The sequence below is a fragment of the Muscardinus avellanarius genome (assembly GCF_963383645.1).
Source record: "Muscardinus avellanarius genome assembly, chromosome: 10".
NCBI lineage: Eukaryota > Metazoa > Chordata > Mammalia > Rodentia > Gliridae > Muscardinus > Muscardinus avellanarius.
In genome coordinates this window covers 50,751,997-50,774,963 of record NC_137796.1, presented here as the reverse complement: position 1 = coordinate 50,774,963, position 22,967 = coordinate 50,751,997, and the positions used below count along the sequence as shown (strand labels likewise).

Sequence of the window (22,967 nt, the reverse complement as noted above, 5' to 3'; positions counted from 1 at the left end):
TAGTACATACCTGTGATCCCAGTACATGAGAGGCTGAGACAGAAGGACTGCAGGTTAAAGGCCTGCCTCAGCAGTTTAGTGAAACCCTCTGCACCTTAGTGAGCCTGCTTCCCTCTCTCTCTCTCTCTCTCTCTATCTCTATCTCTATCTCTATCTCTATCTCTCTATCTCTCTCTTTCTCCCCCTCCCTCCCTCCCTCCATCCCTCCATCCCTCCATCCCTCTCTCCCTCTGTTAGTTATTTACTAGGGATTGAACTCAGGGGCACTCTATCTCTGAGCTACAACCCCAGCCCTATTTTATTTTTTTAATTTTGAAACAGGTCCTCACTAAGTTGCTGAGGCTGGCTGCGAACTTGCAGTCCTCCTGTCTCAACCTCTCAAGTACTAGGATTACAGTTGTGTGCCATCACGCTGGGTTGGAACCCTTTTTCAATCAATCAATAAATAAATAAAAGAAAAAGTCTAAGGAGTGTCAGTTGGAGGAAAATGCTTCTGGGTTCAATTTCCTAGTACCAAAACAAAACAGAAAGGCACCTGGTGCCACTGCCAGAGGTCCCCGAATACTACACTGAACAGGTGTAACAGTTGTTCCATCCAAGAGGACAGACACAGCCTGAGCGGGCCTGGGCCAGGCACAAGTGCAACTCCTGAGACTGCATGCTTGCCCGTAGAAAACTGGGTTCGAGTTCTGGCCAATGAGTGCATCAAGAGGCTGTGCCCCGTGTACTTCAACAGCAATGGCTCTGACTACATACTGGCCCTTACCTCTGGCAAACACGAGGGCTATATCCACCTTGGGACCATCACAGGTAAGGCTGGGGGCTCTGGAAGTTCAAGAACACCCTGCACACGCTCCCACCTCAGACTCTTGTTCCTAGTCATGTGCACTGGGGGGGCCTCAGGTTGGGTATTGTCCCTGTGTGTGTATGTATGTGGGGCATGTATTTGTAGAGTGTGTTATGTATATTTCATGATGTGTTAAGTTTTTTTTTTTTCTTTTTGCGGGTCTGGGATGGAACCCAGAGGCATTTGACCTTTGAGCTACAACCTCTGCCCAATTTTTTATTCTTTATTTTGAAACCGGGTCTCACTGAGTTGTGAAGGGCCTCACTAAGTAGCTGAGGTTGTCCGTGAACTGTGGACCCTCCATTTGGGAGGTGTCAGCCTCCCAAATGCTGGGATTACAAGCGTGCGCCACCACGCCGGGCGATGTGTTGAGTTTTAAAGGACAGAAGTCCAATTAAAAAAAAAAAATCACTTAAGCCGGATGTGGTGGTACACACTTGTAATCCCCGCGCTTGGGAGGCTGAGACAGGAGGATTGCGCAGGTTCGAAGCCAGCCTCGTCTGGTTTAAGAGACCCTGTTTCCAAATAAAATATAAAATAGGTCTGGGAGTGTAGCCCAGAGGTAGAAGGCCCCCTGGTTTCCATCCCCAGTACCACCAAAAAAAAGAAAAATCACTTAAGCCAGGTATGGTGGCACATACTTAAAATTCCAGTTCTTGAGAGGTGGAAACAGGAAGACCACAGATTCAAGGACAGCCTCAGCAAGTAGTGAGACTCATCAACATAGCAAGACCCTATTTCAAAATAAAGATAAAATAGGGATAGGGGTGTAGCTTGGAGGTAAAATGCCCATGGGTTCAGTGAGACTCTTGAAATGTAGAGAGACCCATTTCAAAATAAAAAAGAAGCCACGGCCGGGCATGGTGGTGCACGCTTGTAATCCTGGCATTCCAGAGGCTGAGACCGGAGGATTGCCATTGGGAGACAGCCTCAGCTACTTAGGCCCTTTGCAACTCAGTAAGACCCTGTTTCAGAAATAAAAAGACTAAGCCGGGGGTGGTGGCGCATGCCTGTAATCCCAGAATTTGGGAGGCTAAGACAGGAGGATAGCCATTCGATGATAGCCTCAGCTACTTAGGCCCTTTGCAACTCAGACCCTGTTTCAAAATAAAGAATAAAAAAGTAGGGCTGGGAGTATAGCTTGAAGGTAGAATGCCCCTGGGTTCCAGCCCCAGTACTGCAAAAAATAAAATAAAACAAATAAAAAAACTAAAAAATAGGGCTGGGGAAGTAGCTCGGAAGTACATAAAAAAGCCAGGCATAGTGGTGCATACTTAGTGAGACCCTGTTTCCAAATAAGAAATAAAATCGGTTTGGGGTATAATTTGAAGGTGGAATGCCTTCAGGTTCTATCTCAAGTACCAAAAAATTAAAAAATATAAATAAATAAAAGAAGGCTGGGGGTGTAGCTTGGAGGTAAAATACCCTTGGGTTCATTGCCCAGTAACAACAACAATAAAGACTATCTAAATAAAAAGACCAAGGTCAGCGTCAGGCATGGCTAGACCCAGGGGCCCAAGGGGAGTATCATCAAGACTCTGGGCAAGGTGGGATAGTACAGTAACTAATCACAGTGGGTTCTGGAGACAGCAGCTCCATCATACCCTAGGTGTGTGGCTTTTGACAGTGAATTGAAATCATCATCCTTTTTTTCCTCAAACACAACATGGAGCTAAATGATGGTACTATACCTACTTCTTTGGGTTGATATGAAGATTAAATTAATTTGAAAGCCGGGCGTGGAAGGCGCATGCTTGTAATCCCAGTATTTGGGAGGCTGAGACAGAATTGCAATCAGAGGACACTTAGGCCCTTTGTGACTCAGTGAGACCCTGTTTCAAAATAAAGGATAAAAAAATAGGGCTGGGGGTTTAGCTTGGAGGTAGAATGCCCCTGGGTTCCATCTCCGGCCCCATAAAGAAACAAACAAAAAGCAAAAGTGAATTTGACTATGCTGTGCATGGTGAAACACATCTGTAATCCTACCCACTCAGAAGCTCAGGCAGAGCCAGACATGGTGGCGCATGCTTGTAATCCCTTTGGAGGCTAAGACAGGAGGATCGCAGGTTCTCAGCCAGCCTCAGCTACTTAGGCCCTCTGCAACTTAGTGAGACCCTGTTTCAAAATAAAGAATGAAAAATAGGGCTGGGAGTTTAGCTTGGAGATAGAATGGCCCTGGGTTCAATCTCCAGTATCACGGTGTGTGTGTGTGTGTGTGTGTGGGGAGTGGGGAGGAAGTAGGAGGAGGTAGAGACGGCAGGACAGTTGAAAGTTTGAGGCCAGTGAGACTATCTCAAAATAAAAAATAAATAAATAAATAAATAAATAAATAAATAAATGGCTCAGGGTGTAGCTCAGTGGTAAGGCATCCCTGGGTTTTATCCTATTATATATATTTTAAAAAATGGGTAGAGTGATGCATGCTTGTAATCCCAGTACATGGGACACTGAGACAGGAGGATTGCAGGCTGGGGGCCAGCCTTAGCAATTTAGCAAGACCTTGCTTCAAAATAAAAATTAAACCCAGGCATGGTGGCACAGGCTTGTAACCCCAGAACTTGATAGACTGAGACAGGAAGATCGTGGTTCGAGAACAGCCTCAGCTACTTATTGAGGCCCTCTGCAATTTAGTGAAACCCAGTTTCAGCCGGGCGTGGTGGCGCACACTTGTAATCCCCACTTGGGAGGCTGAGACAGGAGGATCGCACAGGTTCAAAGCCAGCCTCAGCTACTTAGTGAGGCTCTTGGCAACTTAGACCCTGTTTCCAAAAAAAAATAAATAAAAAAATAGGTCTGGGAGTGTAGCCTGGAGGTAGAAAGCCCCTGGGTTCTACCCCCAGTACCACCAAAAAAAAAAAAAAAAAAAAAAAAGAAACCCAGTTTCAAAATGAAGGATAAGAAATAAGGCTGGGGTTGTAGCTCAGAGATAGAATGTTCCTGGGCTCAAGCCCCAGGACTATAAATAAATATGTAAGTAAGTAAATAAATATCGGGCTGGAGGTATAGCTCAGAGGTAGAATGCCCTTGGGTTCAATCCCCCATACCACATATACAAACACAAAGGCTGAATTATTATTAACCCTATGATTTGGCTTCATTTCCAGGTAGACTCTCTTATGGAATTTAAAGGTGATCCCAAGCCAGGTGTGGTGCGCGCTTGTAATCCCAGCATTTGGAACCGGAGGATCGCGGTTCGCAGACAGCCTCAGCTACTTAGTGAGGCCCTCTGCAACTCAGTGAGACCCGGTTTCAAAATAAAGAGTAAAAATAGGGCAGGGGGTGTAGCTTGGAGGTCGAATGCCCCTGGGTTCCATCCCCAGACCCACAAAAAATAAAAATAGATAAAAAATAGAGGTAATCCCAAGGAACTCAAGGTTCATCATACTCACCAATCTGAGTTACCCCGGGGAATGAGAGAAACATCTTTACATTAGTTGTTGTTGTTGTTGTTGTTCTTCTTCTTCTTTTTTTTGGTGGTGGTACTAGGGGTGGAACCCAGAGGCTTTCTACCTCCGGGCTATACTCCCAGACCTATTTTATACTTTATTTGGAAACAGGGTCTCACCAAGTTGCGGAGAGCCTCACTAAGTAGCTGAGGCTGGCTTTGAACACATGTGATCCCCCTTGTCTCAACCTCCCAAGCGCTGGGATTACAAGTGTGCGCCACCACACCGGCTGTGCGTGTGTGTGTGTGTGTGTGTGTGTGTGTGTGTGTGTGTGATACTAAGGATGGAACCCCCCAGCGCCTCACACACACTAGGCCAGAGCTAACCATTGAGCACGCTCCCAACTCCATTAGCTCTAACACAAGCCCCGGAATTCAGTCTCATTGGTCTACGCTGGGACACATACCCAGACCTGAGCCCAGCGCTGTGCCTGGAGACAGACACACTTTGGTCAACTCTGTATGGGTGCTTGGAAGGCCAGAGGGTGAGATCTGCCCCTTGGAACACCAGAACCCCGGGGCAGAGAGGAGTGAGGAGAATATTGGAAGCAGGTTGGGTGGGGTGACAGGCAGACCACTGGGACGGGGCGGCTGTCTACAGACCCTGCCTTGCTCCACAGACGGCCAGGTGTCCTTCAAGATGCTGCCTAATGAAGAGTCTGTGTGCGAGATGATCAAGGGTGCTGCTACCTCAGACGGTTTTGTGGCAGGGGGTGGGGACTGTGGAGGGCAGAGAAGTGGGAGGGACGGTGCGCCAAGATGGGGCCTTGAGGGGAGGTGGGGAGTGACAGGAGGGCGTGGGCTGGGGCTGGGTCCTGAGACTGCCCCACTCTCCCTCCCACCCTCAGCTTTCAAATGCTCCATAATGTGGGCCGAATACCTCGCCAGTGATAACGAGCTCGTGCTGCTGGTGGAGAACAAAAAACCTAACAATAAGTTACTTTATGAAGTGATCGAGTACGACTTAAGTAATTGGGGTGATGGTGTGGGGGGAGGAGGAGCCCAGACTGTGACCTGTGTGCCCACCCCAAGGAATCTGTGACAAGCTCTTAGAGGGGGCAGTGTTGCTCCTCAGTCCCAGAAAAGGATGAAGTGGGGAACAGGGTAGAGGCTGCGTGGGCTGCGGAAACGCAGAGTAAGCCAGTGTGACTAGAAGGAGAGGGGAGGACAGGAGATTGGAGAAATGATGGAAGCCCGATCTAAATAAGCATTGAAGCCGGGCGTGATGGCGCACGCTTGTAATCCCAGCGCTTGGGAGGCTGAGACAGGAGGATTGTGGTTCACAGCCAGCCTCAGCTACTTAATGAGACCCTTTGCATCTCAGTGAGACCCTGTTTCCAAATAAAGAATAAAAAATAGGGCTGGGGCTGTAGCTCGGAGGTAGAATGCCCCTTGGTTCCATCCCCAGTACCGCAAAAAATTTAAAAAAAGCTTAGGGTCTCAAGCTGGGTATGCCAGTGCCTGCCTATAATCCCAGCACTTGGAAAGTTGGGACAGGAGAATCACAGGTTCTAAGCCAGCCTCAGCAACACAGCAAGATGTGTAGCACTGTTTAGACTAGTTGGGCACTGTTTAGGCAGTTAGGCACTAGTTAGGCACTGTTTACAGACAAGCAAACAAAAGCTCAAAAGTAGAAGCCCCTGGCTTCAATCCCCAGTACTCCCCCCTCAAAAAAAAAAAAAAAAAGAAAGCGTAGGGTCTCAGGAAATCTTGCTGTTTTCTCCCCACCTGTAGCGACTAACATTGCGAATGTCCTCTCTACCTTGCCAGAATTCATTCCTAAAGGTAAGAGGGGAATGCAGTGTGTCCTCCAAGGAGCGGAGGGGCCAGGAGGGGCCCAGGTCACCCACCTGTCTGCTATATTCTCTCTCCTGTTCTGAACAGTTAAGGACATGGACTTCATGATGATCATAGGGACGGAGGCTTTTACCACCACTCCAATGGTCCCCAAGGGCATGTTCTTTAACACTTACAACAATCTGTTGTTTATCTGGGGCAACTTCCTTATTCAAAGGTAGGTTTCCCCCAAGCCCTGCATCCCTGGGTGGCCCCGGCCTATTCTGCCTCCCCAGCCCCATTAAGTTGGGCCCCTTTCTGATGTCTCCCAGATTTCAGAGGATGCTCAAGTCCAAAAGTTATCAGGGCTGTGGTAGGGGAAGGCAATGTGTGCATCTCTGTGTGCACGCACACGCGTGTGCATACTCGGACTCATATGTTGCTGGGGATGGAACCCAGAGTCTTGCACATGCTAGGCAAGCACTCTGCCACACACCAGGCCCTGAGAGCCTTTTTTTTTATGGTAAGGAGGATTGAGCCCAGGTGTATTCTACCTCTGAGCTACACCCCCAGCCCTAATTTTGATTATTTTGAAACAGGGTTGCAGAGGGCTTCACTAATTACTGAAGCTGTCCTCGAACCTGCGATCCTCCTGTCTCAGCCTTCCAAGTACTGAGATTACAAGCATGGATCACCATGCCGGCTTTGGGAGCCCTTTCTGAAAAATTAAAACTTATATCAGAACCTGAGCTGGGAAGGGTGGTGTACGCCTATAATCTCAACACTTGGGGGACTGAGACAGGAGGGTCGTGGGTTTGAGTCCAGACTCGGCAACTTACCAAGACCCTGTTTGAAAATAAAAAAGCAGGGGTGTATCTCAGGATTAGAACCCCCCCCCTTAGCTTAATTCTCACTACCACATAAACAACAACAACAACAACAAATCACAACCTGGCCAGGCGCGGTGATACATGCTTGTAATCCCAGTACTTGGGAGTCTGACACAGGAGGATCACAGTTCATGTCCAGCCTCAGCTACTTAGGCTGGGGGTGTAATTTGGATGTAAAATGCCCCTGGGTTCAATACCCAGTACCACAAAAACAAACAAAACAGGCCAGGTGTGGTGGTGCACACTTGGAATCCCAGCATTTGGGAGGCGGAGACAGGAGGATCAAGGTTTGTGGACAGCCTTAACTTAACTTAGTGAGGCCCTTCGCAACTCAGTGAAAAAATAGGGCTGTACAATGCCCCTGGGTTCCATCTCCAGTACCACAAAAACAAACAAACAAACAAACAAAGGCCTGGGGGTATAGCTCGGAAATAGAACACTCCCGGGTTCCATCTCCAGTACCCCTCTCTGCACCTAGGGATGAGAGGTAACAGGTGGGGGAGACAGAACCCAGGGTTCCAGCCGGGCGTGGTGGTGCATGCTTGTAATCCCCGCGCTTGGGAGGCAGAGACAGGAGGATCGTGCAGGTTCGAAGCCAGCCTTGCTGGCTTAGGAGACCCTGTTTAAAAAAAAAAAAAAAAAAATATATATATATATATATATATATATATATATATATATATATATATATATATGGATATATGGTCTGGGAGTGTAGCCTGGAGGTAGAAGGGCTTCCAGGAACCCCAGTACCACCAAAAAAAAAAACAAAGAAAAAAAAAACCCAGGGTTCCTTGTACTTGCTCACCAGGCTGCGGGAGAAACAGATTCAGTGGGTCCTGCGTGGTATCAAGCCTAGAACTAGGGATCGGGGGTTTCAGGATAGCTAGCTGTCCTGCTTCCTGAGCTACTCTCTCTCTCTCTGCTTCTGCAGCTACATGTCAGAAAACTTCATCTACCTGGCAAACTTCCCTAAGGAGTTAACCATCAAGTACCTGATCAACTCATTCCGAGGGGATGTGGCTATTGTCACAGAGAACGAGGAGGTGGGCTGCCCCGCCCCTCTCTCCCTTCCTCTCTGCCCATCCCAAACCCTCTTTCTGCTGTCAGGGTTAGAGGGGCTCAGGGAGGCAGTACCCGCTGGGACCCTGGGAAAGGGCAGTGGAAGCTTGATAACTTGGAACTCTGGAACTCAGGAGTCTTCCAAATCACACAGCAGACCGAAAGGCCTGAAAGCCAGGCGCAGTGATACATACCTTTTATCCCAGGACTTTGGGAGGCTGAGACAGGAGGATCACAGGTTGAGGCTAGCCTCAGCAATTTATCAAGACCCTGTTTCAAAATAAAAATAATAAAAGGCTGGGTGTGGTGGCACACGCTTGTAATCCCAGCATTCGGGAGGCTGAGACAGGAGGATCATGGGTTCACGGCCAGCCTACTTAGTGAGGTGCTTTACAACTCAGTGAGGCCCTGCTTCAAAATAAAAAATAAAAAATAGGGCTGGGAGTATAGCTTGGAGGTAGAATGCCCCTGGGTTCTATCTCCAGTACCACCACAAATAATAATAATAATAATAATAATAATAATAATAATAATAATAATAGACTGGAGGTGTAGCTTGGAGGTAGAAGCCCCTGGGTTCCATCTCCAGTACCTCCCGCCAAAAAGAAATGAAAGTTCTGAGCAATGACCTGATTTCCAGAGGAAGCCACTTGCATCCCACTGTTCAGGTGTTGGCTTAACATTGTTGAGCACGCTTTGACCCATAGCTGGGGACACGATGGTGACCGGGTCAGCCCCCTGCTGTCCTCAGTGATCTATTCCCAGACAGTGACAGCAGTGGAAAAAACAGTACCTACACCTGGGTGTGTGGTGGCGCACGCTTGTAATCCCAGCGCTTGGGAGGCTGAGACAGGAGGATCGCACAGGTTCAAAGCCAGCCTCAGCTACTTAGTGAGGCTCTCAGCAACTTAGTGAGACCCTGTTTCCAAATAAAGAATAAAAAATAGGGCTGGGGCTGTAGCTCGGAGGTAGAATGCCCCTTGGTTCCATCCCCAGTACCGCAAAAAATTTTAAAAAAGCTTAGGGTCTCAAGCTGGGTATGCCAGTGCCTGCCTATAATCCCAGCACTTGGAAAGTTGGGACAGGAGAAAATATATAAAAAAGGTCTGGGGATATAGCCCAGAGGTAGAAGGCCCCTGGGGTCCATGCCCAGTGCCAAAAATAAATAAAATAAAATAAAATTGGGCTGGGAGTATAGCTCAAAGGTAGCATGCCCCTAGGTTTAATCTCCAGTACCAAAAAATAAAAATTAAAAGAACTGAGAGAGCCAGGTGTGGTGGTGCATGCTTGTAATCCAGCATTTGAGGGGCTGAGACTAGAGGATCATGGTTTGTGGACAGCCTCAACTACTTAGTGAGGCCCTTTGCAACTCAGTGAGACCCTGTTTCAAAATAAGAAATAGGGCGGGGGGTGTAGCTCAGAGGTAGAATGCTCCTGGGTTCCATCTCCAGTACTGAGGGGGAAAAAAAAAAAAAAAAAACGGAGAGAAGGGTAGCTGGCACATGCCTGTAATCCCAGTACCTGGGAGGCTGATTTAGCTAGAAGTGAGACTCCCATCAACCTAGTGACATCCTGTTTCAAAATAAAAATAAAAGCCAAGTGGGGTGGCTCACGCTTGTAATCCCAGCGCTTGGGAGGCTGAGGCAGGAGCATCACACAGGTTTGAAGTCAGCCTCTGCTACTTAGTGAGGCTCTCAGCAACTTAGTGAGACCCTGTTTCCAAATAAAGTATAAAATAGGTCTGGAAGTATAGCCTGGAGGTAGAAAATCCCCTGGGTTCCACCACCAGTACCACAAAATAAATAAATAAAAATAGGGCTGGGGTGTAGCTCAGAGGTAGAATGCCCCTGGATTCAATCCCCAGCACCACAAAAAAAATAAAATAGGGCCGGGCGTGGTGGTGCACGCTTGTAATCCCAACATTCGGGAGGGTGAGACGGGAGGATCGCAGTTCGTGGACAGCCTCAGCTACTTAGTGAGACCCTCTGCAACTTAGTGAGACTCGGTTTCAAAATAAAAGAATAAAAATTAGGGCAGGGGGTGTAGCTCAGAGGTCGAATGCCCCTGGGTTCCATCCCCAGACTTGCAAAACAAAATAATAATAAATTTAAAAAAAATAAAAATAAAATAGGACTGGGGGTGAAACTTGGAGGTAGAATGCCCCAGGTTCAAACCCCAGCACCGCACACATGAGCCACCATGCCCAGCTAAGACCCTGTTTCAAAATAAAATAGTGCCAGGCATGGTGGCACACTCTTGTAATCCCAGTACTTGAGAGGCTGAGACAGGTGATCACAGGTTTGCAGCCAGCCTCAGCTACTTAGTGAGGCCCTTCATAACTTAGTGAGACCCTGTTTCCAAATAAAGAATAAAGATGTCGGGTGTGTTGGCTCATGCTTGTGAGGATTGCGTAGGTTCAAAGCCAGCCTCAGCTACTTAGGCCCTTTGCGATTCAGTGAGACCCTATTTCAAAATAAAGAATAAAAATTAGAGCTAGGGTTGTAGCTCAGAGGTAGAATGCCCCTGCGTTCTATCCCCAGTACAAAAAAAAAAAAAAAAAGGAGGAGGAGGAGGAGGAGGAAAAAGAAAGGTGATGATGCTGATAGGGACTGGAACTCAAGGTGGTTAGGCTCTGGAAGTAGAGGGACGGCACTAGGGAGAAGGTATATGGTCTCCTCTGGTCCCTCCTCTCCAGAGGTGAGCGCGAGGCCTCACTTCTCATACCCTGGGCTGAGGGAGACATGGGGTGGGAGGTTCCCATGGCTCATAGGCTTCTTTCCCCTCCCGCTGCCCGCCCCTCAGATCTGGTACCACATTGAGGGCACCTACAAAGTATACCAGCTATTCCCATCCAGTGCCTGGAACACCGAATTCACGCTGCAGATGATGCAGAAATCCACTCTCTATGCCAGCAATGAGACGATGGTCACCCTCTTCTATGATAGTGGCAAGCTGTACCAGGTGCCAGGCGGGTGATGCTGAGGCATATGGAGGGATGGGGGGGCGGCCGCCACCAGTTCACTTGGCCACCTTCTTCCTGCAGCTGGTGTATCTTATGGATGAGAGGCAGCAACGCCTAGTCAAGAGGCCTATTCCTGTGGAGAAGCTTTTGATCAGCTATCAGCTCAAACATCACTACTTGGATGAGACAAAGTAAGAGAAGATGTGGACCATGCTGCGGGCTGAGCTCTCATCCCTGGAGTGGGGCAGAAACCATCCCAGGGATAACCTTGGGGCTGGGATGGGGATGCTCAAAGGTAGAGCTTGGCTGGGCATGGTGGCGCATGCTTGTAATCCCTGCGCTTGGGAGGCAGAGACAGGAGGATCTCGCAGGTTCGAAGCCAGCTGCGCTGGCTTAAGAGACCCTGTTTCCAAATAAAAATATATAAAAAATAGGTCTAGGAGTGTAGCCCAGAGGTAGAAGGGCTTCCAGGAACCCCAGTACTAACACACACACACACACACACACACACACACACACACACACACACACACAAAGTAGAGCTTGGACAACCTTGAAGAAAGGCCAATAGGGGTAGGGCTTCAGGGAGGAGGTGGGGTGAGCTGTGACTTAAGGGGTAGAGGAATTAGCCAGGCCACAAGGTAAGGAAGAATGTTGCTGGTGGGGGAGCCACAGGTGCAAAGACCTTGTGGGGGAAAGGTGAGAGAATCCAGTTATACCGCTACCCCTATAGCCATAGTGCTTGGGAGGCTGAGACAGGAGGACCACAGGTTCAAAGCCAGCCTCAGCAACTTAGTGAGGCCCTCAGCAACTTAGCGAGACCCTGTTTCCAAGTAAAAAATAAAATAGGAGCTGGGCATGGTGGCACATCTTGTAATCCCAGTACTTGGGAGGCTGAGACAGGAGGATCGCAGGTTCACAGACAGCTAACCTCAGATACTTAGGCCCTCTGCAACTTAGTGAGACCCTGTTTCAAATTGAAGAATGAAAAATAGGGCTGGGAGTGTAGCTCAGAGGTAGAATGCCCCTGGGTTCAATCTCTAGTACCACAGAAATAAAATAAAAATAAGGCTGGGTGTGGTTGTGCACACTTGTAATCCCAGAGTTTGGGAGGCTGAGACAGGAGGATCACACAGGTTTGAAGCCAGCCTCAGCTACTTAGTGAGGCTCTCAGCAACTTAGTGAGACCCTGTTTTCAAATAAAGTATATAATAGGTCTAGGAGTATAGCCCAGAGGTAGAAAAACCACTGGGTTCTACCCCCAGTACCACAAAAAAAGAAAAATAAAAACAAAATAAAGAATAAGCAGGGTGTGGTGGCGTAATTTGTAATCCCAGTACTGGGGGGGGGGGAGGTGCTGAGACAGGAGGATCACACAGGTTAGAAGCCAGCCTCAGCTATTTAGTGAGGCTTTCAGCAACTTAGTGAGACTTTGTTTCCAAATAAAATATAAAATAGGTCTGGGAGTGTAGTCTGGAGGTAGAAAGCCCTTGGGTTCTATCCCCAGTACCACACAAAAGAACAACAAAAAAAAAAAAAGAAAAAAGAAAGAAAGAAAGAATAAAAAATAGGGCTGGAGGGTGTAGCTCAGAGGTAGAATATCCCCTGGGTTCAATCTCCAGTACCACAAAAACAAAACAAAGTAAAACATAAAAAAGGCTAAGGGTGTAGCCTAGAGGTAAAATGCACCTGGGTTGAATCCCTCGTACCAAAAATAATAGCCTGGCATGGTTTTATATGCTTGTGTTCCCAGTACTCAGGAGACCGAGACAGGAGGATTGCAGGTCTGTGGCCAGCTTCTGCTAGACTTAGTGGGACCCTGTTTCAAAATTAATAATAATAATAATAATAATAATAATAATAATAAAAATAATAATAAAGCTAGGTGTGATGGCGCACGCTTGTAATCCCAGCATTTGGGAGGCTGAGACAAGGGGATTGCGGTTCGAGGCCAGCCTCAGCTGTGTAGTGAGGCCCTTTGCAACTCAGTGAGACCGTTTTAAAATAAAGAATAAAAAATAGGGTTGGGGGTATAGCTCAGAGGTAGAATGCCCCTGGGTTCTATCCCTAGTACCACACCCACAAAAACAAATAAGTAAAATTTAAAAAGCTGGGTGTGGTGGTACAGGCTTGTAATCCCAACACTTATGAGGCTGAGACAGGAGGATTGCGGTTCGAGCTATTTAGTGAGGCCCTTTGCAACTCAGTGAGACCTTGTTTCAAAAATAAAGAATAAAACATAGGGCTATTCTTCAAAATAAAGAATAAAACATAGTAGCTCGGAGGTAGAATGAATGCCCCTGGGTTCCATCCTCATCCTTCATCTGCAAAATAAATAAATAAATAAAATAAAAAAATAAATAAATAAATAAATAAATAAAAAATAGGGCTGGGGTATAGCCCAGAGGTAGAATGTCCCTGGGTTGCCGGGCGTGGTGGCGCACGCTTGTAATCCCCGCACTTGGGAGGCTGAGACAGGAGGATCGCACGGGTTCGAAGCCAGCCTCAGCTACTTAATGAGGCTCTCAGCAACTTAGTGAGACCCTGCTTCCAAATAAAGTATAAAATAGGTCTGGGAGTATAGCCCGGAGGTAGAAAGCTCCTGGGTTCCACCCCCAGTACCACCAAAAAAAAAAAAAGAATGCCCCTAGGTTCCATCCCCAGTACTACTACTACTACTACTACTACTACTACTACTACTACTACTACTACTACTACTAAAAAATAATAGTAATAGGGCTGGTGGTATAGATCGGAGGTAGAATGCCCCTGGGTTCCATCCCCAGTTCTGCAAAAATGAATATGCAAGTACATAAGTAAATAAATAGAGCTATAGATGTAGGTTGGACGTACAATGTTCCTGAGTTCAATCCCCAGTACCCAAAACAACAGCAACGAAAACAAAACAAAAACCCCCGAAGTGGTCTTTTTGGTCCCACTGGGTCAGAGGAGCCCCGAGACGTCGCTGGAGATGGGTTGTAGCTGGGGCAGGGTCATTTTGCTGAGGTGGCAAAAGGTGGGTTAAGTAGAAGGCAAGCCTGGACTAACTCCAGGGCAGGGTGCTCTGGCCCGAAGGACCAAGGAACAGCCAAGGGGACGTGTCCAGAGACCTCCGGCCGGAGAGGCTGGAGCGAGGAGGTGGTCAAGGTTGCGTTGGACCGGTGGAGCCAGTAGTGCCGAGATGGGCGCCTGGAGCCCCGGGTGCGGCGAGTCAGCCTCTTCCCCACTTGTGCTGTCCAGTGGCAACCGGAGGGTGTCCTTCACCAACCTCTGCCCGTTCACGGTGATTCGCCTCGGGGAGATGCCCGACCCGCATATCTACACGCGCCAGGAGCGCTACCGGGCCCGGCCGCCGCTCGTGATGGAGAGCTCGGGCTTCCACAGCGAGTCCTCGCTCGCGGTCTACCAGGGCCTGGTCTACTACCTGCTCTGGCTGCACGCCAAGTACGACAAGGTGGGCTCCGCGGGGCTGGCCTGGGGCGGGGGCGGCCGGGAGACGAGGGAGACCCAGATCTGCGGGCGGGCCGGCCGGGTGTGCATCTTGCGCCTTGAGTGAGGGGCTAGAACGCGGCCAGGAAGGAAAGGGTGCGGGGCTGCCGCTTGCCGAGGGCTGGCCCCCTGCCCCCCTCACCTGCCGAGCCACCCCTGCAGCCGTACGCGGACCCGGTGCACGACCCCACCTGGCGCTGGTGGAAGAACAAGAAACACGACAAGGTGCGCGGGGGGGGGGGGGGGGGGGCGCCGGGGGTGGGGGGTGAGGGGGTCGGGACGCGAGGCGGGACGGGGCGTGCCAGGGGCGTGGCGTGTGGGGGTGTGGCATGGGCGTGGCGGGCCGGGGGCGTGGCCGCCCTAGCTCCCTCCCGCTGACCCGCCCGCCCCCACCCCCAGGACTACTTCTTCTACCTGGCCAGCAACAGGCAGAGCGCGGGCGGCGTTCACATAGACATGGATAGCTACGAGAAGGTCTACAGCTCCAAGTCCTCGAACACGCTGCCCGAGCGCATCTTCCTGGACAAGGGCACACAGTTCCACTTCTCCATCATCCTCACGTCGTCCGGCAACTCCTTCAGGATGGGCCTCAGCATCAGTCAGCAGCTGGGCGAGGGCAGGGCGGCGGGGGCGGCGCGCGGGGCGGCCCTGATCCCCGCACCCGCCCCCTCCCTCCGCACAGGCAGCTCCTTCGATTTGTACAGCAGGGTGATGGTGTCCGTGGTGCTGGCGGACCCCGACTGTGTCGAGGCCGAGGTGAAGGAGCGGGTCATTGTTAATCGCAACACCGTGCTCTTCCAGGTGAGGCTCCGCCAGGGCGGGCGCGGAGCTGTTGTGGTGCTGTTAGTATTTGCCAGTGCAGGAAGCGGAAGCGGTCATCGCTTTCCTACTAGTTCCCACTATGGGGTATTGGAACTGTCGCTGAGACCTTGGGCAGTCCTGTGTACTCCTCTCCTCTCCCCCCCCCGCCCCAGGTTACAATCAGGGAAAGAAGTTTTTGCTATGAACAAGGCATTAGTGGAAAGCAACTCCTGAGGACAGCTTTGATGGTTAAGGTGAGGCCCAAGATTGGAAGGGAGGGTCGGAAAGACTGGGTCCATGGGACCACCATCATCACCTGATCCTACCTGCAGGTGATCGGTTCTTCTGGGCACTGCTTCCAGAACACGCTCCTTGGACCCCTCATGCAAGTACTGGAACTTGGGTACTGGACCCTGGGCTGGGTGGGAAGGGGTTGGATTTAGTCTCAACAAGGCTGATTCCCAGTACTCTCCCAGGAATCCCACTAATGCATTCAGAATTTCTTTCCTTCTCGTTCACTTTCATCACATATACCCCCCACCCTCTACTCCTTTCTTCCATTCATCTTTCAGAAAAAAAGCTGACTTCAGAGTTGTGTAGGTTGAACAAAAGCCTACATATTCTATCCACTACTTTTTTTTTTTTTTTTTTTTTTTTTTTTGCGGGTCTGGGATGGAATCCAGGGGCATTCTACCTCCAAGCTACAGCCTCTGCCCTATTTTTTATTATTTATTTTGAAACAAGGTCTCTCTAAATTGCGAAGGGCCTCACTATAAGTAGCTGAGGCTGTCTGCAAACGGCGATCCTCCTGTCTCAGCCTCCTGAATGCTGGAATTGCAAGCATGTGACACCATGCCCGGGTCCATCCACTACTTTTCTACAAAGGAAAGTGTGTCTGAGAGCCAGGGCCCCTCCTTGCACTTGGCACAGATGGCTAGTTTGGCTCTTCATTTGCCCACGCACCTTTGGGTTCGTGGATCTTCTCTTGCATACAGATACAATATCCCCCTTGCACTCAGGCAGATGCTGAGGCTCAGAGAGGTGCAGACATCTGCTCAGAGAAACCCGGGAGCTCATAAATGGCAGAGGAGGAGCTGACTCAGCTGTATTGCTTACCCCACTTCCTTGCACACTCACCAGCAGAGAGACTGGGGCGTCTCCCTCCAGGTTGAAATGACCCAGGCAGTAAAAGGCAGCTTGTAGTAACCCCAAGCTCCTTGGTTTACAGGAGATTTCATGTGTTAGACTAAAGTAACAAGGAGCAAGTGTGGCTGAATCTTAGCCGCTCAAGTACTGGGATAACAAGTGTGCACCACCATGCCTAACAGGCATTCTTATTAAGTTTGTTTTCTCCTTGGATCTCTGATGAAAGCAATGGGTACTTTCTCCAGAAAAAGAAAATGCACACATGTCATCCTGGCTTTAATTTCAGGTTGTCCACCTACCTTCCAGAAGGCCAAGTTAAGACCCTTGTAATCCCAATACTTCAGAGGCTGGGACAGGAGGATTGCAGGTTTTAGATGAGCCTCAGCGATTTAGTGAGGCCCTTATTTTTATTCTTTATTTTGAAACAGGGTCTCACTGAGTTGCGGAGGGCCTCACTGAGTAGCTGAGGCTGTCCATGAACCGTGATCCTCCTCTCTCAGCCTCCCAAATGCTGGGATTACAAGTGTGCACCACCATACCTGGCCCTATTTTTTTTTTTTTTTTTTGGTGGTACTGGGGTTCCTGGAAGCCCTTCTTCCTCTGGGATACACTCCCAGACCTATTTTATATTTTTTTTTTATTTGGAAACAGGGTCTCCTAAGCCAGCACACGTGGCTGGCTTCGAACCTGCGTGATCCTCCTGTCTCTGCCTCCCAAGCGCGGGGATTACAAGCGTGTACCTCCACGCCCGGCCTATTTTTTAATTTAAAAGAATATATATATATATATATATATATATATATATATATATATATATGTATATATATGTACATATATATGGTACTGGGGTTCCTGGAAGCCCTTCTACCTCCGGGCTACACTCCCAGACCTATTTTATATTTTTGAAACAGGGTCTCTTACACCAGTGCGGCTAGCTTCGAACCTGCGCGATCCTCCTGTCTCCGCCTCCCAAGCGTGGGGATTACAAGCGTGCACCACCACACCTGGCTAAAAGAATATTTTTTGTAAAAGGGTCTTGCTAAATTTCTGAGAGCCTTGCTAAATTGCTGAGGCTGTTCTTGAACCTGCAATTCTCCTGTCTCAGCCTCCCAAATACTGGGATTCACAAGCATGTGCCACCATGCCTGGCTTCTTTGGATCTTTTTTTATTCTTTATTTTGAGACAGGGTCTCACTGAGTTGTGGAGGGCCTCACTGAGTAGCTGAGGCTGTCCAGTAACAGTGACCCTCCTCTCTCAGCCTCCCGAATGCTGGGATTACAAGTGTGTGCCACCACGCCCGGCTCCTTTGGATGTATTTTGAAAGCTACAATCAATGGGTTTTCCTAATGGACTAGATGTGGTTGTGTAGGAGACGGAGATTTTAAGGACGGGTCAAGGCTTTTAACTTGAACAGCGAGGGGAAGGGGATGGAAGCACCATTGGTCAAGTTGGGTTCTAGACAGATAGAATCTCAGATGCCCATTGGACCTCCTTGCCAGTGAGTGGGCTCCGCCATTGCAAGTGCTTACTTAATGACCACCAGCTCCTCTCTGCAGTCACCATGGACATAGTCCCAGGCCATAGTCTCTGATGTCCATGCTCCTTAGACAGCTGGGGGAAACCCTTGTACCCTACCTTCCAGTGAGCCCAGGGACTCTTCATTCTACAGACAATGTCATCAGGAATTCCCACACCCCTGGAAGCCCCTGCTGGCCACCACTTCTGTCAAATGTCGCATGCTCCTGCTGGCCTGTTATTTGAGAGTCATGTGCGTGTCCAGGGCTCTGGTGCCCCCTTGGTGTCAGTGATTTGCCATGTCACACACGAGGGGCATCTGGAGCCCACCTGTCTGCTCCAATCCCAACCCTACCATGGACCAGCCATGTGGCTTTGGATAATAAGTTGCTTGGCCTTTCTGTGCTTACATGTCTAAAATTGGGATATCAATGCTCTCTACCATGCAAGGCTGCGTACGGCTTAAGTGACTTAATATGTGGAGCTTTTAGAACATTAGCAGTTATTAAAATTATTGTTTCAGAGTCAGGCGTGGTGGCCCATGCTTGTAATCCCAGCATTTGAGAGGCTGAGACAGGAGGATCATGGTCCACAGCCAGTCTCAGCTCTTAGTGATGCCCTATGCAACTCAGTGAGACACTGTTTCAAACTAAAGAATGAGAGGCAGAGGTGGTGGTGCACACTTATAATCTCAGCATTTGGGAGGCTGAGACAGGAGGAAAGCAGTTTGAGGACAGCCTCAGCTACTACTTAGTGAGGCTCTTTGCAACTCAGTGAGACCCTGTTTCAAAATAAAGAGTAATAAAAAAAATAGGGCTGGGGGTGTAGCTCAGAGGTAGAATGCCCCTGGGCTACACCCCCAGTACTGAAAAAGAAAAAAAAAAGACTCTTATCAACCTAGCAAGACCCTGTTTCAAAATAAAAATAAAAAGGCCGGGCGTGGTGGCGCATGCTTGTAATCCCTGCACTTAGGAGGCTGAGACAGGAGGATCGCACAGGTTCCAAGTGAGGCTCTCGGCAACTTAGTGAGACCCTGTTTCCAAATAAAATATAAAAAATAGGTCTGGGAGTATAGCCTGGAGGTAGAGAGCCTCTGGGTTCCACCCCCAGTACCACCACCACAAAAAAAAAAGAGTAAAAATAAATAATTAAAAAATTAAAAAGCCAGGTGTGGTGGCACATACTTGTAATCCCTGCATTTGGGAGGCTGAGACAGGAGGACCGCGCAGGTTTGAAGCCAGCCTCAGCTATTTAGTGAGGCCCTTTGCAACTCAGTGAGACCCTGTTTCAAAAATAAAGAATAAAAAATAGGGCTTGGGATGTAGCTTGGTGGTAGAATGCCCCTGAGTTCTATCCCCAGTACCGCAAAAATAAAATAAACTAAATAAATAAAAATAAAATAGAATCGGGAGTGTAGCTTGGAGGTAGAATGCCTCTGGATTCAATCCCCGACACCACACACACATACAAACATAGAATGCAAGCCAGGCGTGGTGGTGGCGCACACTTGTAATCCTAGCATTTGGGAAGCTGAGACCGGAGGATCGCGGTTCAGAGACAGCCTCAGCTACTTAGTGAGGCTCTGCAACTCAGTGAGACCCGGTTTCAAAATAAAGAATAAGAGCTGGGCATGGTGGCGCGCGCTTGTAATCCCTGCGCTTGGGAGGCTGAGACAGGATAGCACAGGTTCGAAGCCAGCCTCAGCTACTTAGTGAGGCTCTCAGCAACTTAGTGAGACCCTGTTTCCAAATAAAATATAAAATAGGGCTGGGAGTATAGCCCGGAGGTAGAAAGCCTCTGGGTTCCACCCCCAGTACCACCAAAAAAAAAAAAAGGAAAGGAAAGAAAAGAAATGGGCAGGGGGTGTAGCTCGGAGGTCAAATGCCTCTGGTCAAATCCTCAGACCCGAAAAAAAAAAAAAAAAAAAAGTAGAATGCTCTAAGTTTCAATCCCCAATACCATAAAATATTTATTTTTATTTATTTGTTTGTTATAATAGGATCGTACTGCCATGTGTGGTGGGGCAGGCAGGGCCTGGTGTCTTGTGTTGAAGGGATGGTGGTTCTCCTTTCCCCTCCCCAATCTGGCTGCCCCCCAGCACGAGGTTTTTCTCCTGCTCAGGGAAACCTGATGGTCCCAGTGTTTATCGGCTGCCCCCCAGGCAAGCGTCTGGCCTTCGACATCACGAACACGTTACATTACAACCGCAAGGAGAACAAGCACTATTTCGACTGCTTGAAGGTGGACCCAGAGAGGCCCTGCTTCCTCTTCCGCGACCGTGTGTGTCCAGTCTTTCCCGTAGTTATCTGTCCTCTTGCCCCCACCCCTTCACCCTCCTTCACCTTCTCTCCCTCCAGCCCACCTCCCCACGGTCCGCCCTCCTCTGCCCTGCCCCTCTCGTCCGGGCTAAGCCAATTGCTTTCCTCCTGGTCTCCACCCTCTCCCACTCCACAGTGTTCTACCCCTTCTTCCTGATTCAAGACTTGGTGACAGGAGAGTCCGGCAGTTTTGAGGGAAGGTAAAGGCGAGACGAGCCACAGGGTGAGGGGAATATGGGGGTGGCCTTAGTGCAGGACTCCGGACTGGTCCCTGCGTGCGCACCTCGGTACCTCTGCTCCCGCAGCTACGTTCTGAAGGTGATAGGGGGCGGGCCCACGATGGACACCGTCCGAGACTACAGCGAGGAGGAAATCTACCGCTACAACAGCCCGCTGGACAAGTAATCCCTGTTTGGGCCCCTGTGTCCTAGTAATCTTCCTTTCCTCCCCAGCAGTCCCTCCCACCCCCCAGCCCGCAGGTCTGAGGCTTGCTGCAAGCCCCACCCACCTCCCAGCCACAGGCCCCGCCCACACCGCGAGGCCCCGCCCCCGTGCGCAGGGTCAGCCTGGGAGCTAGGGGGGGGGGGCCCACTCAGATTCCTCGATCCTGTACAGGACCAGGAGCCTCATCTGGACCACAAAGAGAATAAAGCACATGGACGGACCCTTCTTCGTCATGTCCCATAAGACCTTGGGCAACTCGGGCATCGAGTGAGTGTACAAGGCCCCGTGGCCCCCACCTGCCCACGGGGTGTGTTATCCTTTCTGCCTCGAAAGGCTTCTGGAGCTTGCAGCCACACCGACTACCCCTGTGTCCCTCAAAGAGGGCTGGCTGGCTCCAGCCGGGCTCCTCTGGGTGCTGTGCCTCCTGTGCTTTCTTAAGGAATGAGTGAGATTGGCCCCTGATAGGGATAGGTCCCTGGCCCCCAGTCTGGGTGAACGGAGGCCGGGGGACAGGTGAGTTGGCAGATAGAAACGCGAAGGCAGGAGGAAGCGAAGGAATAAACGAGTTGCCCGTTGTGTCAGGTGTTCAGGCAGTGTGACTGGGTGGATGCGGGGAAGCAGTGGGTGAGATGTGAGACTGTTCCCCGGGGTGCCCGCCCAGAGCGTGGGGTGGAGGAAGAAGCCGGGCTTGGCGCACACCGGCCCTGGTTGGCAACACAAGGTCCTGAACGTGGGCTCCCAGGTGGCTGTGTCTGGAGAACTCCCCATGCTATGACACCGTCCCCCAAGGCATCTACACCCCAGAATTCTACTTCAGAGTGTTGGTGAGCAACAGGTGAGCCAGGCATGTGGCGTGTGGGGGGGTCTTAAGGAGTTCTGTGGGGTGCCTGGCTACTCCTCCAGTCTTGGACCCCACCCCCACCAGGAACGTGGACAACAGCACCTACTGCGACCACCAGCTCACCTTCCTGCTGCACCTGCACGGGCTCCCGCTCAGCGCCAAGCGGGCCCTCTTCATTGTCATGGTGAGCACTGCCCAGGAACAGCCCGCCGGGAGGGTGGGGTGGGGTCCTCAGATGCCCGCCCTCGCCCACACACGGTGCCCGCAGGTGTCATCCGGATTTTTCGTGGGCCTGGTGGTTCTCTACATCCTCATCTGCCTCGTCTGGCCCTACGTGGTGAGGGCCTGGGCCTCGCTCCGGTGGAAAATCAACAACATCATCGCTTCCGAATCCTACTACACCTACGCCAGCTCTTCACGAGCCTTCAGCATCTCATCTCAAACTAGCTCCGGGCCCCCTTCCAAAGGCCCCTCCAAAGTTGACACCAGGGACACGGAGGATGAGGAGGAGGACAAAGCCAAGTAGGAGCAGTCCTTGGAGCAGACTCGCTGATCTCTCTCCCCTGCCCGGGGCCTCTCTTTGGAAATGTACTCTCGCTCATCCCGTGCCTTTTTGTTTTGCTCGGAAGTTCACTTTTTTTCAGACCCAAATAAAGCCTCATTTCAGGACCACCATGAATCCTCATAAAGGTGTATGTTCAGTTGGTCTGTACCAGCACAAGCACATAGATCATTAAAATATCAAAATCTAAGCGGGGCGTGGTGGCGCACGCTTGTAATCCCCGCGCTTGGGAGGCGGAGACAGGAGGATCGCGCAGGTTCGAAGCCAGCCGCGCTGGTTTAAGAGACCCTGTTTCCAAAATGAAAATGTAAAATAGATCTGGGAATGAAGCAGAGCCTCACTGAGTTGCAGAGGGCCCCACTAAGTAGCTGAGGCTGTCCTCAAACTGCAATCCTCCTGTCTCAGCCTCCCAAATGCTGGTATTATAAGCATGGGTACCACACCTGGCTAGCCTCAGCTACTTAGTGAGGCCCTCTGCAACTTACTGAAACCCTGTTTCAAAATAAAGAATTTAAAAATAGGGCTGGGTGTAGCTCAGAGGTAGAATGCCCCTGAGTTCAATCCCCAGTAGTGCAAAAAACAACAAACCCAAACCAAATGGACAGCCAGGAATGGTGCTGGACTCCTACAGTCCTGGTACTTTGGAGCCTGAGACAAAAAAGATCACAGGTTCACGGCCATCCTCAGCCACTTGGCAGGGCCCTCTGCGAATTAGTGAGACCTCTTTTCAAAATTGAAAGAGCCCTGCTTAGTGTTGCACACTTGGAACCCCCAGTATTTGGGAAGTTGGGACAGGAGGATCTCAGATTCAAGGACAGTCTCAGCAACCTAGTGAGACCCTGTTTCCAAATAAAAAAAATAAAATCAG

General features: G+C 49.9%; 1 protein-coding gene across 1 annotated transcript in view; it reads left to right on the top strand.

Annotated features, from left to right (window-relative positions):
* The window catches only part of CATSPERG (cation channel sperm associated auxiliary subunit gamma), a gene marked incomplete at both ends in the record, with an annotated part of 38,314 nt that extends 16,251 nt beyond the window's left edge, over positions 1-22,063 (top strand). The window contains 19 exon segments of the mRNA XM_080703586.1: positions 673-810; positions 4,913-5,029; positions 5,141-5,260; positions 6,177-6,306; positions 7,893-8,004; positions 10,823-10,981; positions 11,064-11,173; positions 14,223-14,436; positions 14,634-14,696; positions 14,871-15,377; positions 15,446-15,526; positions 15,605-15,661; positions 20,056-20,212; positions 20,389-20,452; positions 20,558-20,653; positions 20,868-20,963; positions 21,439-21,531; positions 21,622-21,721; positions 21,806-22,063. Of these exon segments, the coding sequence (XP_080559712.1) occupies positions 673-810; positions 4,913-5,029; positions 5,141-5,260; positions 6,177-6,306; positions 7,893-8,004; positions 10,823-10,981; positions 11,064-11,173; positions 14,223-14,436; positions 14,634-14,696; positions 14,871-15,377; positions 15,446-15,526; positions 15,605-15,661; positions 20,056-20,212; positions 20,389-20,452; positions 20,558-20,653; positions 20,868-20,963; positions 21,439-21,531; positions 21,622-21,721; positions 21,806-22,063 (2,672 nt within the window).
* Between the last annotated feature and the right edge of the window lie 904 nt (positions 22,064-22,967).